The sequence below is a fragment of the Aspergillus homomorphus genome (assembly GCF_003184865.1).
Source record: "Aspergillus homomorphus CBS 101889 unplaced genomic scaffold BO97scaffold_5, whole genome shotgun sequence".
Classification (NCBI taxonomy): Eukaryota; Fungi; Ascomycota; class Eurotiomycetes; order Eurotiales; family Aspergillaceae; genus Aspergillus; species Aspergillus homomorphus.
The window spans coordinates 416,067-431,985 of NW_020291891.1; the positions used below are offsets into that span (position 1 = coordinate 416,067).

The following is a 15,919-nucleotide window of genomic DNA, read 5'->3' on the forward strand; positions in this document are numbered from 1 at the left end:
CCGCGACCCGACCGGTTCTAGCTCCGTCTACCACTTGACCGCTGGGATGCTTCTCCCCTTCGCAGGCGCCCAGTCCCACAGAGCTCCAGGTACGGATTAGGCTCTCGCCATGGACGCGCCTGGCGCGACAGAGGCAACTGAGAGTGTCCGCCAGGACAGTCACGCCCCCGATTCCCACGTTAGCCGAAGTACATCCGAGGACAGGAATCACCGCTCCCAGCCCGATGAGCTCGAGGAGACAGACCATAGTCGCAATGGCGAACAGACGGAAAGCGAAACGGAAGCTGGGGATGATGACGATGAGTCAGAAGAGGATGACGAAGACGAGGAGGAGGACGAGGAACCGCGTCTCAAGTATGCTTATCTGACCAAGCACTTTGGGGCGGTGTACCGCAATGGAGATGCAACAAGCTCCTTTCTGGCTGCTGGGGACAAAATGGTAGGACAAATGATCAATTTAAGAGAAATCTATGCTGAGTGACAGCTTAGGTCATTGGCACGCATAACGGAAACATCGTGAGTAGCTCGTTGTCCAGGTCAAGTTCATGCGGACACTGACAAGTCCGCAGCATGTGCTGTCGGTACCCCAATTACGTTCTCTTCGTGTTTATCACGCACATTCGGCGAGCATTACCTCGGTCTCTATTTCACCTTATCCTTCTCCTTTACCGAACGTGAAACCAGAGTATTTCGGCCGATTCGCAGACGACCCAGAACACGCCTCCAGGTTATCTTCGGGCACCGCAAGCCTCCGTGGCAGACAGAGACAGAACCAGCCAGCCATTCCTTCGACGCCCTCCAACTCAATATATATTGCTACGTCTTCGATTGATGGGAACGTTTGCGTCGCATCCCTACTCGATTCGAAAGATGTCCTGTTGCGAAACTTTGGCCGGCCGGTTCAAGCCGTCGCACTGTCGCCGGAGTACAAGAGTGATAGAGCATATCTGTCGGGTGGACGTGCGGGTGACCTCATCCTCACTGTTGGAGGCCGAGTAGGTGTTAGCACGAACTCAACGACCATGGGCGGTGCTGCTGCTGCTGCCTCCAGCTGGCTTGGGTCGATAGGCCTTGGGGCCAATACTGGAAAGGATACTGTTTTGCATAGTGGTGAAGGTGCAATCAGCACGATCAAGTGGTCTTTGTCGGGTAAATATGTTGTTTGGGTGAACGAGGAAGGTATCAAGATCATGCGGTCGAATCTGCACCTCGATTCGGCTGACTCGGAGTTTGCTTGGAAACGCGTCAGCCACATCGATCGTCCTAATCGTCCCGGATGGGAGGAGATGGCTAGCGTGTGGAAAGCACATGCTGAATGGGTAGATGAGAACGCACTCGATATTGATGACAGTCTGCAAACGAGAGGCACGACCCAAACAGAAAGCTCTGCATCAGTGCATTCAACAATTGTCAGAGAGAAAGTGGAGAAACTTGTTGTGGGTTGGGGTGGAACTGTCTGGGTAATTGACGTCTACCCTGATAGACCAAGCAAGAATAACAGGGATCATAAGATTGGGTCTGTTGAGGTAACCACAATCCTACGAACCGACTGTGTTATCTCCGGTATCTCCTTGTATACACCCAAACTTCTGGTTGTTCTTGCGTACATGGAGGCAGAACAGGATATTCCCGAAGAAGACCGCAGCAAACATGGAGGTCGTCAGACTGCGACGCGTCGTCGCCCTAGAGGTCTTGAGCCAGAACTCCGAATTATCGACCTTGAAACGGAAACAGAAATTAGTGCCGACAGCCTCTCAACCAGCCGCTTTGAGACGCTCACCTCTTCGGACTACCATATGTGCATCCTGCCTCCATGGAAAACGAGCGTGCCCGCTTCGCAAAGGGGAGCTTTGGAGACCATCGGAAACGGTCTCTGGGATGCCACATTCTATCCTGTGCGACTTTTCAACTCCGGTGCTAGCATCCGCAGCACTACCAGCAGCGGTGACAAGGGCTCTAGTAGGGCACCAAGTATCTTTGCCTCACGGCGAGTACCCGCCGAGGAGCCTCTTTCTAAAGAGATTCAGGACATGGCAGGGAGCATTGGACCTAAGATCCTTGTCCACAGCCCGTATGATTGCGTAGTAGCGCTAAAGAGAGATCTCTCGGACAGGCTGGCGTGGCTGGATGCACATGAGAAATACGAGGAAGCATGGACATTGCTCAGGGAACATCCTGAAGCAGCGGGATCTGGAAGCGAGTTCAACGACACCATACCCGGAACGCCTTCTATATCTCAAGGAAGCTTCGGGGAATCATTCATCGACGATGCAGCTTCTGTCATTACCACTACTGCTCGGACCACCGCATCCGCCGCGCAGCAAGAAAAGCGTCGCATTGGTGAACTATGGATAGAGCAATTGGTGGAGCAAGACCGGTGGCGTGAAGCCGCTGAGGTCTGCACCAAAGCGATCGACACCACACACAGATGGGAGCATTGGGCCTGGAAGTTCATTGAAAAGGACAAGCTAGACGAGATATCGTCTGTGGTTCCCTTGAATATGCGCCCACCGCTGTCTGCGAACCTCTACGAGACTATACTTGGCCATTACGTGGCGCACAACCGGCCAAAGTTCAGCGAACTGGTCGAGCGGTGGCCATTCGACCTTTTCGATGCGAACAACGTCGCGACAGCAGTGGAGGAGCAGCTCAGCGAATTGACCACTGAAACGGAAGAGTGGCGTATTCTGTCAAAGTGTCTTGCCAAGTTGTACCTGGCGGGAGGCCACTATGGCGAAGCGTTACATTGCTACATCCGTCTCCAGGACGCAGACACGGCAATGGCGTTGATTAAGGACCACCGCCTACTTGACACCTTGACAGACGACATTCCCGCCTTTATCCTCATCAGGGTATCCAAGGAACAGCTGAAGACGGCACCCACGTCCGAGCTCGAGGAGCTTACTGCCGAGCCGATCAAGCTTCTCGTAAGCGAGGCGTACACCGGTATCGTGCGACCGGAACTCGTCGTCGAGCAACTGCAGGCGGCCAACCGACTCCTCTACCTCTACTTCTACCTTCGGGCTCTTTGGCGCGGTGAATCCCTGCCTCACGGCGTCGCGAAACCCCGACGGGGCCACTTTGCCCACATCCGCGATGCGGCCAGCAAGCTCGCAGCAGACGAAGGCAAAGCACTTGTAGACAACTTCGCCGACACGGCCATCGAGCTTTTCGCCGATTACGACCGACCCTTGCTCATGGAATTCCTCCAGACTAGCACCTCCTACGCCTTCGACCTGGCGCTCAACATCTGCGAGACGCGCCACTTCACGCCCGAGCTCATCTATCTCCTCTCGAAGACGGGCCAGACGAAACGCGCGCTGAACCTCATCCTTTCGGATCTGAAGGACGTCTCGCAAGCCATCCAATTCGCCAAGGCGCAGAACGAGCCCGACCTCTGGGAAGACCTTCTCGACTACTCGATGGACAAACCGCGCTTTATCCACGGCCTCCTGGTCGAGGCTGGCACCTCCATCGACCCCATCAAGCTCGTCCGCCGGATCCCCAGCGGCCTCGAGATCGAGGGGCTCCGCGACGGGCTCACCCGCATGATCCGCGAACACGACCTCCAAGCTAGCATCAGCCAGGGCGCGGCCAAAGTCCTCCAAAGCGGAGTCGCCGTCGGCATGGACACCCTCCGCCGCGGCCAACGCCGTGGAATCAAATTCAACATCATCCAGGAGGATCACCATCACCCCCACGACAAACGTCCCCTCACCGCCGGAACGACAGACGCAGCAGCAGCCACCGCAACAAGCGACGCAGTCACCGAGAAGACGACAATCACAACCGCAGCAACGCAGCCGTCGTCTTCTTCTGCCGCCGCCCCAGCAGGCCGCTGTGCAGGGTGTAGTCGGCCTTTCCGCGCCAACGGTAAGTGAGCCCAGGCAGACTTCTTCCGCCCTTCCCTTCCCGTTTACTCCTCCTTTGTCCCCGAGCTCCTTAAACACTTTCCCAGCGACACTATAACTCACTCATAAACAAAAAAAAAAAACCCCCCTCAACTAACGCACCACAAACAGAAAAGGAAATCCTGGTGGGGTTCGCCTGCGGGCACGTATTCCACCTCTCACATATCCACGCGTCAGCGGAATCAACAAACACAAGCAGTCCGACGACCACGCCATACAGCCGCTCGGCGGTGCAGACGCCGCGACCGTTTTCGCCGTCCCGCACGATCACGCTCGAGGACATCTCAACGTCGACGTCGCGAACGGTCGGCCCCAAGGTGACGACGGCGCGGTTGCTTCGGGACCGGATCGGTGAGGGATGTCGTATATGTACATTGGCCAAGGAATTGAATGCCCTCGGGGACTCGGATGCGTAGTGGTCGAAGGCGGGACAGACAGACCGACAGATAGGCATGTCTCAATTTCTTTTTGTTACGAGTGGGTTCTTGTGGTGGGTGGTGGTTCATGGGGATGAGGGTCGGTGTGAGGCTCTTCGACTCGCTCTCGGGCTTTGCCTCTGCTTAACTTCGTGCTGGGTGACTGCGGAGACAACGTCCCTCACGTCAAGTAACGCTCTGCAGCATTGGAGCTGCACTCCCCTTGGCGCCCTGCATGTCTTTGGATAGAGGGGCCGCCATGGTCAGAATGGAGCTGGTCGAGTATGGCAGTGTTCGGTATGGGTATGGGTTGGAGGAGGATGGGGACGAACAGGTTCTACTATCGCTCACGGAGCAACTGGGCCATGTATGTTTTATATTTAGGAGATACCCATGGTAGTAGCGAAATACTGTGCGAGCATAGTCAAAGAAGGTCTGAAGACTTTTTGATGAAATTAGGCGGTGACCAACCGCTGGAATTAGCAAATGACAGCACAAATTATTCTGGGAACGGCACACGACAAGCCTTGCATCCCGACATGAGACATAAAAGGAAACATAGAAGCACCAGATGTCCAACAGCAAGGGGGAAAGGGGTTCAGTCACACTGGGTCCCCGTACCCAAATCCCCCAACCCATAAGCCACTGATGAAAATCGCACTAGAGCAACCGACGAACTGCTTAGATACTGAAGAAGACAACGAAAGTTGCTACAAAGGCCAGGATGGCAGCAGAACGCATACCATTAAGACCAGTAGCTGCACTCGAAGGGGGCGCGGTGGTGTGAGTGCTACTGGCAGCTGAGGTACTAGTCGCGCCAGTGGTCAGAGTGGTAGCGGAGTGAGTGACATTCTGCGCACTAGACGACACAGGGGAAGACGAGTGAGAGGCACTGGTATAGGGCACACTGTGAGTCGCCTGAGTGTTTGAGGTCGGGCTCGAGACTGCCTCGGTCTTGGAAGTCACAGGAGGCTGCACAGTAGTGCCAGGCGCAGAGGTAGGAGAAACTCCCTCAGGCTTCGAGGTCACAGGAGGCAGCACCACAGTACCAGGAACAGTAGTAGGATGAGCAGGAGGAGCACCGTGAGACTCCGAGGGGCTCGAGGGCTGACCAGTAGGGTTGGCAGGAGGGAGCTCAACAACAGTGGTGCCCGCCGCGGGTGGGTTCGCAGGGGCAGTAGCGGAGATCACTGAGGTTGAGGTCTCGCAAATTGTCTTGATAATGGTCACTATTGAGAAGACACTGGTTAGGATCTTTACTTGAAGATTTTGAGCGAGCTGGAGGAAGGGACACATACCGTCACGAGGATCGAGCTCACGCTTGGCTACGGAGGCAGAGGTATCAGAACAGCTGAGCTTGAGATGCGCTCTGAGCTCGGTGTAACTTACCAATGGGGATGGCAATCAAGACCTCGTCGTCATAGACGTTGCCGACATTAGCAAAAGTTTCTGCCCCGTGGTTAGACTGAATCATTGACGACGATGATCGCGTGACACTTACCAGTAGCCAAAGTCATGGTTGCGAAGAACCAGACGGTCAACAAGACTGCGAACTTGAGAGGAACTTTGAAGAACATTTTGAACGATTGAGAACTGCTGTTTCTTGGCTTAAGGCGGAAGAGGTTAACGAACGAGGTAACTGAGATTGGAGTCTGGGGGTTGAATGGAACGAATGTAGTTGAAGGTAGCGAGCGAACGAGGGAGCGAGAGAGGTTTGGGTTTGAAATGGGAAGATGGAGGAGGATGGAGAAGTTGAAGAAAAGAAGAGAGAGAGAGAGAGAGAGAAGAGGAAGGGGGAAGATAACAACAGAAGCTGGTCAGGTGTCGCTGTGAACGTGCGTGTTATCGTCAGTGGGAAGGTGTGAAAACATCCTAATCGGGAAAGGGGCACCAAAGACCTCACCTCTCACACGGTGTGACAAAGAGGGCAAAGCCACCAGTAGAAAGGCAGACTTGCCCCCTCCATTCACTCAGACATACAGCAACCAGGCAGATCTTGATGCCAGCTGGTGTCGGGGTGAAAGGGAGAATGAAACCGACAGCTTCAAGTACTTGCCTGCTTGCCTTCTGACTGAGACCACATCTACTGCACATACATGCAAGCTCTACAGTACATCCTGGGGAGTGAAACTACTTACAGCATCGCCACCATCCACCCACTCAAAGGATAATTATAGGTGAGTACTTGCAGCTGTCAAAGCACTTGACACTTATGCCAGCTCATTCCTTCTGCAAAATGTATGTCTGTGGGTTACTTCGATATCAAGAAATGTATATACGACCATCCACTCTTCACTTCTCAGCGATACATTTACAAAGGGCACCTTCTAAGTGGTGCACGCCTGAAGACGCTTAATTGAGTTCCACATCTCCGAGCTTGACTATTCCTCCATACAGAACGAGAACGGAGAAGAGTTCATCCCAGTGCAAGAATAAGCTCAACGGCAGCTAGACTCAAACTGGTCAAATAGTACCAAGTCTATCAGATACAGTACAGTCAGATCGGACGCTACGCCAGCGGTGGCTGGAGGGATCCTCTCTCCCCTGCTCGGATCATTCTGGCGACATGTGCCTGTGGCTCAGGCCAGGCGCTTGGAGTCAACACCAGAAACTACACCAATTCCCGTGACCTCACGGCCTTGTCCTGTCCACACCGTCCTCTCTTCACCGTCGACGCTAATCTCCATGATTTATGACAGCTATGACAGTATGCATCTGTCTCGGTCCCATGCTGCACGGGAGACTTCTCCTTAGCGAATAGCTTATCGATTATTCTCGACGAGGTTTCAAGCTAGTCCCGGATGATAGAGAAACGGCAGGTCTAGATCGGCCTAGAATGTCTTAAACTGGCTATCAATTCTGGCAACACAATGCATGAACTCAGGTATCTGCGCCGCTCCCCTCATCCTGATTTTCTGGGGCCTGCCTTCTTCATCTGGCTGACTGATTTATGCACTACATACGCCACAGTCTATACTTACACCAGAGAATGTGAGCAACCAAAATTAGAGAGCTTCATTTCATGGCTCAATTGGAGGGGTTTGGTGAGGCGGTTCTTTGGAAGGGTATGCATCAAGCCGCAGCCAAGAAGGGATGCTCACCATCCGACGCCCCAACTTATGATGCTATTCCGAGTGACAGAGCTGTGCACTGACAGGTGACCCACTCTGCATCAGGTCTCATCTCTTCCCCTTTGTCACCCCCTCATGGACCAACACCCTGAGCAGTTCGTTGTTGCACACCCGGGATACCTCCAAATGGACGAAATATCCATTTCCTTCCGCGATGGACCAGCAACGTTAGCTGCGGAGGTTAACACAGATAAGCTACCGTCTCCACGGCTGCAAGTGTCACTATCCCCAAGTCCGATCCACCAATCAATCGACGATCGAGCAGAGATCGAGCAGAGGATTCTGGCAGTTCGCGATCCCCCGTGGCAAAGCGGTCCCAAACGTCTCTTCACGCACGTTTAAAATCAACCTTAAAGCCTAACGAGCCCTACCTGGGCTGACACCTGCAGCCAAAACCGCCATACCATTACCAACACCTGACAACGTTCTTTTCCGGGGCTTGAGGTTCCTGCTGCACCCGGCGGCAACCACCTCGTGTCCAACGCTCCCGGAACCTGTAGATCGATATCCCTCGGCCCCTGCTGCGCAACCGAGCGAGACAAGCAATCTATAAGCGCCGGCTGACCGATCGGAGCACGACGAACTAGTTTTCCCCTGTCGATTACTCCCAACTGCCGAGGACAGCACCGGGTGGTTCCTGATCCAGGATACCCTACTTAGCGCCATCTTCGATGTCAACGAAAACCGCCCGACGCCAGCCACCCATAACAGTACTTCTCGTTCCTTTACTCATATTTACATGTCTCATTCCAGTCAGTCCACCGCCCTCTGGCATTCCAACAGCAGGGACCCCTAGCTAGCCATACGGCGTGATACATACGATACCCACCGCCCGGCGGTTTGGAGTTCGTAATGCTTACAGCTGGTATGTAATTTCAATACGGCGAAAACGCGCCCTTCCTGCAGGCAAACGGCGCTAAAATGGGTGAAAAATTACCAGCGGTGGAGCCCTCACATCGGCACGATCCGTATGTGGAGTGCGAATTAATTTTTCTCAGTCAGCGCCGAGCGAAACCAGATGGAACCCAAACCGAGAGCGAAAAATCTGTGGGTTGCAGCGCACTATGTCCGGATTTCCAAGGAACCTGACAGGAACTAGCAGCGCAGGTATGACGACATCGTACATTTTTGCTCAGCTGGACGGGCCAGATCTTCCTCTTCTCCGTGCCCCTACCGATTCTATGACGTCATGCTCAGGGCCAGCTGCTGTCTCCTCCTCCTTCGTCCCCCGGGAGCTGGAATTCCCCTTCCTTTCGTCCCCTCTCTCGCCCTCTTGTTCCCCTTCCGAACAATTCGGGACAGAATTTTAGTGGGTGAGGGTGAAAATCCCAATAGAAGGGAACAGCCCACAATGAAGAGGGGGGACGTGTCAGACCGAACGGAAATCAAAATTTCTTTAGAGGTTTCTACGGAGTACCTTCCTCCATCTTTCTGATGCGCCTGCTCCAATTGTATCCCATTTCGCTAACACAGATTCCCCCATCCATGCATCACCACCTCAACCGAAGTAGGGCCCTTGACTTCGGACTGGTCGTTGTACATATACATGTAACACTAGTCAGAATAGTCCAGCCGATCTACTTCTCAACAAGATGAAATGCGAATTGTTTTGCTCCTCTCACAGACCGATAGACAAGACAGACAACATCAACAACAAACTCACACGACCAGAACCCAAGAAAGATCTACTCTCCCTCGCATGTAAACCTTTAGCAAGTTCGGAAATCCGAAACTAGACTAATACCCAAATCGAGACACCATCCCAAAAGTAAAAGAAAAAGAAAAATAAAATAAGAAAAAGAAAGGCCCTCGATCCATTCTACCACACGGAATCACTCCCCCGCTCGCGATGGAACACATCTTACTTCCTCCACGAGATCGGCAATATGGTTTCCGAGACAAGTGATTGGTGGATCGGCATTTCTCTTTGGTGATTTGTTTTCCCATTCCCGGAGACCTCTCGGGAATTAGAATGGTTTATCGCAGAAGAAGAAGGGGAAAAAAGTTCGACCTGAACCATTGGAACGACAAGTCTGGAACATATGATTTACAAACTCATTCTGTTCTAATTCCTCACACACACACACACACCCAGATTCATGTTTTGTTTTGTTTCCATGTGGGAGAAAAACCATAGGTCTAACCTGAAATTCAGTACGCTATGGGATAAAAAGAAAATGAGCGTGAGGGACGACAACTCGGGAAGAGAAACTACTCGTAAGCCCCAAAGTGGTACCGAGGTCCGGGCTGGAGCGAGGGAGCGGCGGCGCCATGTGCCGCCCTAGCTGTGACGTCATTGATATCTCGGCTCATGGATAACTAACTAATTTATCTACTGTGGTAGGGGCTGCTTTGGATAATGGTAGACTAAGCGCACACACAAACAGAGCAAAAGAAGACATCGATAGACTACTCTCTTGAAGGATCTCACACTCCGAAATTCCGAATAGGAAGGTGCATAACATCGTTCCTTATCGATAGACATCCTCCGTACACTTCTTAGTAGGGGTAGTTAATGTCAGCCAGGGCCATGCCGATATCGAACAGAGCTCTCCTCGAATCCCAACAAACATCCACAACGGCCCACAATTCCGCTGCGTACACTCACACTCACACTTACACTTACACTTACATTTACCTTTACAGTACTCTGTAAGCAGTAAGCCAGCTAGCAAAGAACATGCCGTAGAAGTCCAAGCGATACTTTCATTTTCCAGCCTCCGGATATCCAACCTTAGCCCCATCCTGAGACATGCACTAAAGACAACCACCCCCCCCCCCAACCTGTAAACTTTGCCAACCCGAGCTCCGTAGTGTACACCGCACCGTCCAACCCCGACGGTCTAGAACCCGACCAATCCTCCAGCTTAAACAACGCAGCGCATGAGGAAAGAAAAAAAGAATTCCACACCATTCGATTCCTTCTTCCGTCCGTCTTGCCTTACAGCCTTCAGCCTTACGGTCCGGTCCAGCTGACTCGAATCGTACCAGCCCCCATACCTGTAGTGTTTTAGCTCGGTATACAGGAGCAATTGGTGGCTTCCGATTGACGGATCTGTGTTTTAGTTTGTATATTTACTTACTTAGTACTTAGCACTTCAGATTGATGCACAGGGGATAGGTTCCCCATCCTAGGAAACGGGCACTAGAGACTGGACTGCAGTGCTGGACATAGCTAGCTAGCTAGCTAGCTAAGACTCAAGCATTAGGCGAGGGCGGCGTTGAACCTTCCCCCCCCCCTTCCCTCTCACACTCTTTCTCCTAGGCTAGGGACTAGCCTAGGGGAGAGACTCAAGCTAAACCCTATACTTAACTTAACGTTCGTATAGAAAAATCTGTTGTTGTTGTTGATGTTATTCCGGAGGTCTAGAACCCCTCCTCCCCCCTCTTTTACCTCCGACAGACAGCCAGAAACAGCTGAGACTAAAGCACGCCCTCTAGTCCAGAACTAGAGACTAGTCCCTTCGTTGAAGTATGAAGCTCGTTTACCTAGCGCCGTGCAGTAGAATATCTGATCGACCAACCATAGCCGGTACTGCCCTCGGGCACTGTAGTTACTGAACCTCCGATCTCGAATCGATTGATCTCGGCGCAGACAGTGGTACATAGTACTCTCCAAGCAGGAAACACGTCGTCGTCGTCATCGTCGTCCTAGATACAGACCGGATTGCCGGATTGCCGGATTCCCGGACAGTATAGTCCCCCTCCGGGGGGTAACATGCATGATAACCCCCCAACCCATCCCACCCATCCCAACTCAACTCAACTCAACTCAACTCAACTCCTTGAGAAAGAATCCATGAGATATATCCATACACTTCGCACTCCATCCCTAAGAGTAGAATAGCCAGTTCTCTAATCCAGACCTACAATACAAAGCACTCCGAACCAACCCCACCCAACTAAACAACCTAGGACATACATAGTACGATTCCCTCTATAACTCAAGTCGGGTAAATAGCCGAGACAAAGTACACCTAGCCTACGTACAAACCAACCAACAATAGCAAGAGAAGAAGGAAACGTGTCCAGCAGGGGTAAGAGGAGGAGGGGGGGGGGGGGGATCCACCTACATTCCCCCCTCCCCTCCCTTCGTACCGAGGAAATCAAATACACTCACCAGTAAACCATATAACCTCCAATTCTCGTTGGCAGGCGATAGAATTCGACAGACAAACAGACAGTGCCCCAGTCAAGCCAGCCAGCCCAGCTAGATCCAATGCCCGATCCTCGAAAGTGATCGGTTTTATCATACAGTTCTCGATCCCGAGTACAGAAAGGCTCCCACCCACCTGGTATTATTATTTTTTACAACCTCCGCTATCAGAAACCATGACCGGGAGTCCTTCCCGATGGTTCTGCCCCACTTTTTTTCGCTAAAAGACTACGCGATGATGTCATTGTTGTTGTTGCAAAGGGAAGCGATCCTTTTAAGTATTCATAATTTCCTACTAAGTAAATTATGAACGGAATGCCGGAGGTTCTGGACTTACCACCTCCATTCTATACTAACCATACCCATCAAACAGTGCTCCCTCCCTCCCTCCCCCCCTTCGGTAACAATACCACACTCACTCTAGTCCTAAATGAGAAAAGGTTAAAATGACCACCATCTAAGTACCTTTCCGCGCCCGCCTCCCCCCCCCCCCCAGCATCCCCTCGATCTACCTGTTCGTTGGTTCTGATGCGTCCGCCTTCATCCCATCGGTTTCTTCCCTTTGTTTGACGATCCCGTTAAGTTCCGGCCCTGCTGAATGATACAGACTCACACCAAAATAAAAGGTGGATCCCTGATCCGGAAACTAGGTTGGTCCCATGTATAAGAGGTTTGTTATTTTTTCTTTCTCTGGCACATATGATGATGATACCCTGTCTAGACAGGAGCACGCAAGTAAGAAAAAGTTTCATCAGGAAAGAAAGGACAGTCTTGGGTAGTAGGTAGTAGGTAACGTTCATCCAGAGAGTTGTTCCCGAGTAAAAGCTTCAATCATAGATAGATCATGGATCTGTTTTCTACTTCCCGAAAACAGCAAGAGTGGAGATAACACACAAGAGGAATTAAGCAACAATTAAGACAGATAAAATACTTCCGACAAAAATGGACAGGGTATCTATTCGTGTTCCTCATACCTCAACCAGATCTTCGAAAAATGGCAAGCCAACCAATCTCAACCAGAAGATATGCGAGGTCGTGTATTCCCAAGTAAAAAAAAAAGCCCATAAGACATTGTCGAAGCAAGGACATGTTTAGGATATCATGAAAACCATATAGCACAGAGTCGCGACAAAACATTTCGAGATGCAATATAATCACAGGGTATCATTGCTAGGGAACTCGTGTATTATTCCCTATTCCAACGAACGCCCCTTCACCTGCCCCCGTGGCAGATGTTATGAACGGCAAGAATGGAATCCCCAAACTCCGATGAACCCAAGAACACGAAGGTATATATCACTCAAGCATGAGTGCACTGTACCTTTTCACCACGCACCAGGCGCCCATGGAAAAAGAAAATAGGTGAAAAAACAAATAAGCCACCCGAGAGAGAAAGGCCCCAATGCTTTTGATTCCAGACATCAATAAGCAGAAGGGATTTGAAAGAGAAGATTTTACGCAAAAATGAAAGGGTGGGGAAGTATCGTCAATGTCTCCGTCAGTTGAAGACATATTAGTAGCTCAGCTTGACTTCGACAGTTTTCGCGCTCTCTGCGCCTGTAGCCGCCGCACTTTCGAAAGTGGACGTCTCTGAGATCTCGACTACCATGTCTTGGCCATCTGGCAGTTCACGAACAACATCGTCGTCGACCATAATCTTCAGGCCATTCTGCTTGACATGGAGCACCCGGACGATACGTCGCGGGTCGATCCGCTGCTTCATCGAGATCTTCTCCATAAGGTCTCGCACGGTGCGCTCCGTCAGGTAGACAGCACGGTAATAATCATCCTGAGACTGATCATTCCGCGGGAACCGGACGTAGAAACATGCAACTGATATCCGGGTTAATATCGCGTCCGAACACACATTATATGGGTATAGTAACTTACTAGGTCTGACTGGTCGCTCTGTTGGGGGCCTGTAGGTTGGATCGATATCTACTGCTTCGATGTAGCCCACTGGGACGGCGTTGTCATTGTCTGCGACCTTCTGAACTTTGACCGGATGCTTCAACAAAGTTTTGTCGCCCATGGCTTCCGAACAAGGGTGTGAATTCTCTCTCGAGTTGTTCATGGAACCGTGATACCCAGAGTCGTAATAGAGATTAGACTGCGTAGTCGGAGGGTGACAAGGTGAGTTCAACGAAATGCTGCTGCTCGTGGGTGAGACGGCGTGCAAGGACACTCCGTCGATACTGAACCGAGAGCTGCGGCTGTTCTCTCTCTTGATGAACTCGCGCGATTCGGGCAAGGCAACCGGAAAGAGATCCGGATCGTCTTCGTCCTCTCCTCGCAGTCCTAGAATGCTCACTGGCCGGGTTGACGTGAACATGTCCTGCATGAGCGCAAGTTTGGCGTGCAGATCATCTTCCAATGACATCTTGCCCGGTGCGTCCTGTGAACTCATGGACCATGTTCGCTTGTGTTTCGTGATCTTGGCGGGGCGAGGATCGGCACCCTTCAGGGCGATTGAGCCGCTGCTCCGCTTCCGCTTGCCATAACTGCCAGCTCCTAGCTCCGCCTGAGTGATCTGCTGTCGAAGCTTGTCGATTGTCTTCTTGACGTGGGCGACGTCGTTGGACAACTTCCGCTCGGCTCCATGGTCGCGGAAGAGTTTCACCTTGCAATAGCATACCTCTGGCTCCTTGCCCGGGCCCGAAGCCACTTCATCAGGCGAAAGCATTTCGGTTTTCGCGCATAATCGGACCGGAATGCCCTTCACACCCTTGGAATGACTGAAATCCGTCGACAGGAAGTTGAACCGAACAGAAATGGCACAGTCCGACGATCCAGTCGTCGGATTCGCCGTCCAGGTCACGCAGAAGCCATCAAACGATGCACTTTCGAGCTGAATCTGACGACTCTTCGCGTCATCAACGCCTCCTTGGACCGGATCGACATACTCAACCGCTTGCAGCTTGCCACCTCGTTGGTGTGCCTCATTGGAGCCTCGTCCTTCCTTCCACAGCTGCCAGCAAGCGCCTGGCTTTGCCCTTTGCTCTTCTTCTTGGAACGACACGCGAATGTAGGTACGATACCTCAGCAATTGCCCGGTCATCGGCGGGGGCGTCGAATCTACGACAGATACTGAATATGCTTGGCCTTTGTTGAGATATGTGACGGGTATCTCGGCTTGGTGGTTAATCATTGCCGTTGGAGCGCGCAAGGTGACATGATAGCGAAAACTGTGCCGGTTAGACATGATCTCTCTCCCATGTAAGAATTCTGGCTCACCTTTCACCGGGATTATGGATGCTGAGTTGGTCGTCTTGCATCGACGGGACGAATTGAGTAGTAGCATTACCCTGCATATCCACATCATTTAGAGACATTTCATCGACAGAATCGTCCATGGCATCGTAACCTGTATCGGTCGGAACAAATGCACCAGGTGCAAACGTCGCCGGTTGAGCAAACGGTTGCGGGTTATGGAAGTGTGACGGGAGGAAATGCGGATTGAAATGGTCGAGACCCATGGTTGCAGGATCGGTGTTGATGGTGGTTGCAGAGAGCTGCTGGGGCAGAGACAGGGGAGTGATCATGCTCAAACCCATGCCGGGGGTATGCAAGTCTCCCGCCTGACTATGGTACACGGCTCCCAGGCCCCCAGAGTTCGGAGTGTAGTAGCCATGAGGGTTCATCGGGTTGATATAGGACACTGCATTGGGGTCGACGTATGACTGTGCGAACCGCATGTCGTGTGTAGCACGCGGCGTGATATCGTTGGGCTTTAGATCGCCGTCCATGCTTAACCTGTCATCGTATGATCGAGTCAGCTCGTGTGCACAAGGCCAATCTGGAATACAGGCTCATTTGGAATGGCGTGCAATGAAACTTTTTTGGGGGGAGGGAGCAAGACTGCATTTGCAGGAAGGGGAGGACGTGTTGTATTTACCTAGCCGGAGTAATTGGGCCGCCGGGGACCTGACCGAAACGCGCGGCATTGCGGCTGGTAACTGGAGGAACAACGTCCTGGAAAGTCTTCTGGAATCTGGTGATGAGTTCATCATCGGGCTTCTGGGAGTTCTTTCTGTTGAGGAGAATAGACCGGTCAGCATGAGCACAGGCTAGCGACCCGAAAGGACGCACCATCCAATTTCTGTGGTGCACACCGACATACCTGTTGCGAAACATTATCAAGCGGATCGGCGCAGTTAGGGCCTCTCAATTATGGCCGTGCCGTCAAATTGCTTTCTAAAGGATTCTTGATTTTTGTTTTTATTTGAGTCCTCTCGTCTGACCGTAGATTGCCCGGTAAGTTATTGGGAGATATGGAAATCAGGGGAAAACAGCGAGGCGACTGTA

The 15,919-nt window shown here is 52.0% G+C and overlaps 5 protein-coding genes across 5 annotated transcripts; 2 read left to right on the top strand and 3 right to left on the bottom strand.

The window, feature by feature from the left end:
- Window positions 1-72: 72 nt before the first annotated feature.
- Window positions 73-4,712, top strand: BO97DRAFT_363035 (CLH domain-containing protein). Its single transcript, XM_025692482.1, has 4 exons — window positions 73-439; window positions 490-516; window positions 570-3,873; window positions 4,023-4,712. The coding sequence occupies exons 1-4, from the start codon at window positions 110-112 to the stop codon at window positions 4,325-4,327; spliced, it is 3,966 nt and encodes a 1,321-aa protein (XP_025554607.1). The 5' UTR covers window positions 73-109; the 3' UTR covers window positions 4,328-4,712.
- Window positions 4,421-5,214, bottom strand: BO97DRAFT_212554 (uncharacterized protein). Its single transcript, XM_025690583.1, has one exon. The coding sequence runs from the start codon at window positions 4,964-4,966 to the stop codon at window positions 4,514-4,516; it is 453 nt and encodes a 150-aa protein (XP_025554608.1). The 5' UTR covers window positions 4,967-5,214; the 3' UTR covers window positions 4,421-4,513.
- Window positions 4,989-6,253, bottom strand: BO97DRAFT_212557 (uncharacterized protein). Its single transcript, XM_025690584.1, has 5 exons — window positions 6,231-6,253; window positions 5,829-6,154; window positions 5,717-5,776; window positions 5,626-5,652; window positions 4,989-5,556 (listed from the first exon to the last, which is right to left on the bottom strand). Exons 2-5 carry the CDS (start codon window positions 5,902-5,904, stop codon window positions 5,009-5,011), a joined length of 711 nt encoding a protein of 236 aa, XP_025554609.1. The 5' UTR covers window positions 5,905-6,154; window positions 6,231-6,253; the 3' UTR covers window positions 4,989-5,008.
- A 1,964-nt stretch (window positions 6,254-8,217) lies between these two features.
- On the top strand, window positions 8,218-9,044 carry BO97DRAFT_212592 (uncharacterized protein). Its single transcript, XM_025690585.1, has 3 exons — window positions 8,218-8,323; window positions 8,399-8,505; window positions 8,558-9,044. The coding sequence occupies exons 1-3, from the start codon at window positions 8,311-8,313 to the stop codon at window positions 8,891-8,893; spliced, it is 456 nt and encodes a 151-aa protein (XP_025554610.1). The 5' UTR covers window positions 8,218-8,310; the 3' UTR covers window positions 8,894-9,044.
- A 4,007-nt stretch (window positions 9,045-13,051) lies between these two features.
- On the bottom strand, window positions 13,052-15,909 carry BO97DRAFT_212615 (grainyhead-like protein). The gene is made up of 5 exons (XM_025690586.1): window positions 15,735-15,909; window positions 15,510-15,644; window positions 14,849-15,367; window positions 13,505-14,799; window positions 13,052-13,447 (listed from the first exon to the last, which is right to left on the bottom strand). Exons 1-5 carry the CDS (start codon window positions 15,746-15,748, stop codon window positions 13,128-13,130), a joined length of 2,283 nt encoding a protein of 760 aa, XP_025554611.1. The 5' UTR covers window positions 15,749-15,909; the 3' UTR covers window positions 13,052-13,127.
- Window positions 15,910-15,919: the final 10 nt, after the last annotated feature.

Coding starts and splice junctions, on each gene's coding strand:
- BO97DRAFT_363035 (XM_025692482.1), top strand. CDS start 110: ATGGACGCGCCTGGCGCGACAGAGGCAACTGAGAGTGTCCGCCAGGAC. Junction 517..569: donor GCACGCATAACGGAAACATC/GTGAGTAGCTCG, acceptor ACAAGTCCGCAG/CATGTGCTGTCGGTACCCCA. Junction 3,874..4,022: donor TCGGCCTTTCCGCGCCAACG/GTAAGTGAGCCC, acceptor CACCACAAACAG/AAAAGGAAATCCTGGTGGGG.
- BO97DRAFT_212554 (XM_025690583.1), bottom strand. CDS start 4,966: ATGGGTTGGGGGATTTGGGTACGGGGACCCAGTGTGACTGAACCCCTT.
- BO97DRAFT_212557 (XM_025690584.1), bottom strand. CDS start 5,904: ATGTTCTTCAAAGTTCCTCTCAAGTTCGCAGTCTTGTTGACCGTCTGG. Junction 5,777..5,828: donor AACCATGACTTTGGCTACTG/GTAAGTGTCACG, acceptor ACCACGGGGCAG/AAACTTTTGCTAATGTCGGC. Junction 5,557..5,625: donor TGAGCTCGATCCTCGTGACG/GTATGTGTCCCT, acceptor TCTTCTCAATAG/TGACCATTATCAAGACAATT.
- BO97DRAFT_212592 (XM_025690585.1), top strand. Junction 8,506..8,557: donor AAACCGAGAGCGAAAAATCT/GTGGGTTGCAGC, acceptor GACAGGAACTAG/CAGCGCAGGTATGACGACAT.
- BO97DRAFT_212615 (XM_025690586.1), bottom strand. Junction 15,368..15,509: donor GGCCCAATTACTCCGGCTAG/GTAAATACAACA, acceptor ATACGATGACAG/GTTAAGCATGGACGGCGATC. Junction 13,448..13,504: donor AGAGCGACCAGTCAGACCTA/GTAAGTTACTAT, acceptor CCCGGATATCAG/TTGCATGTTTCTACGTCCGG.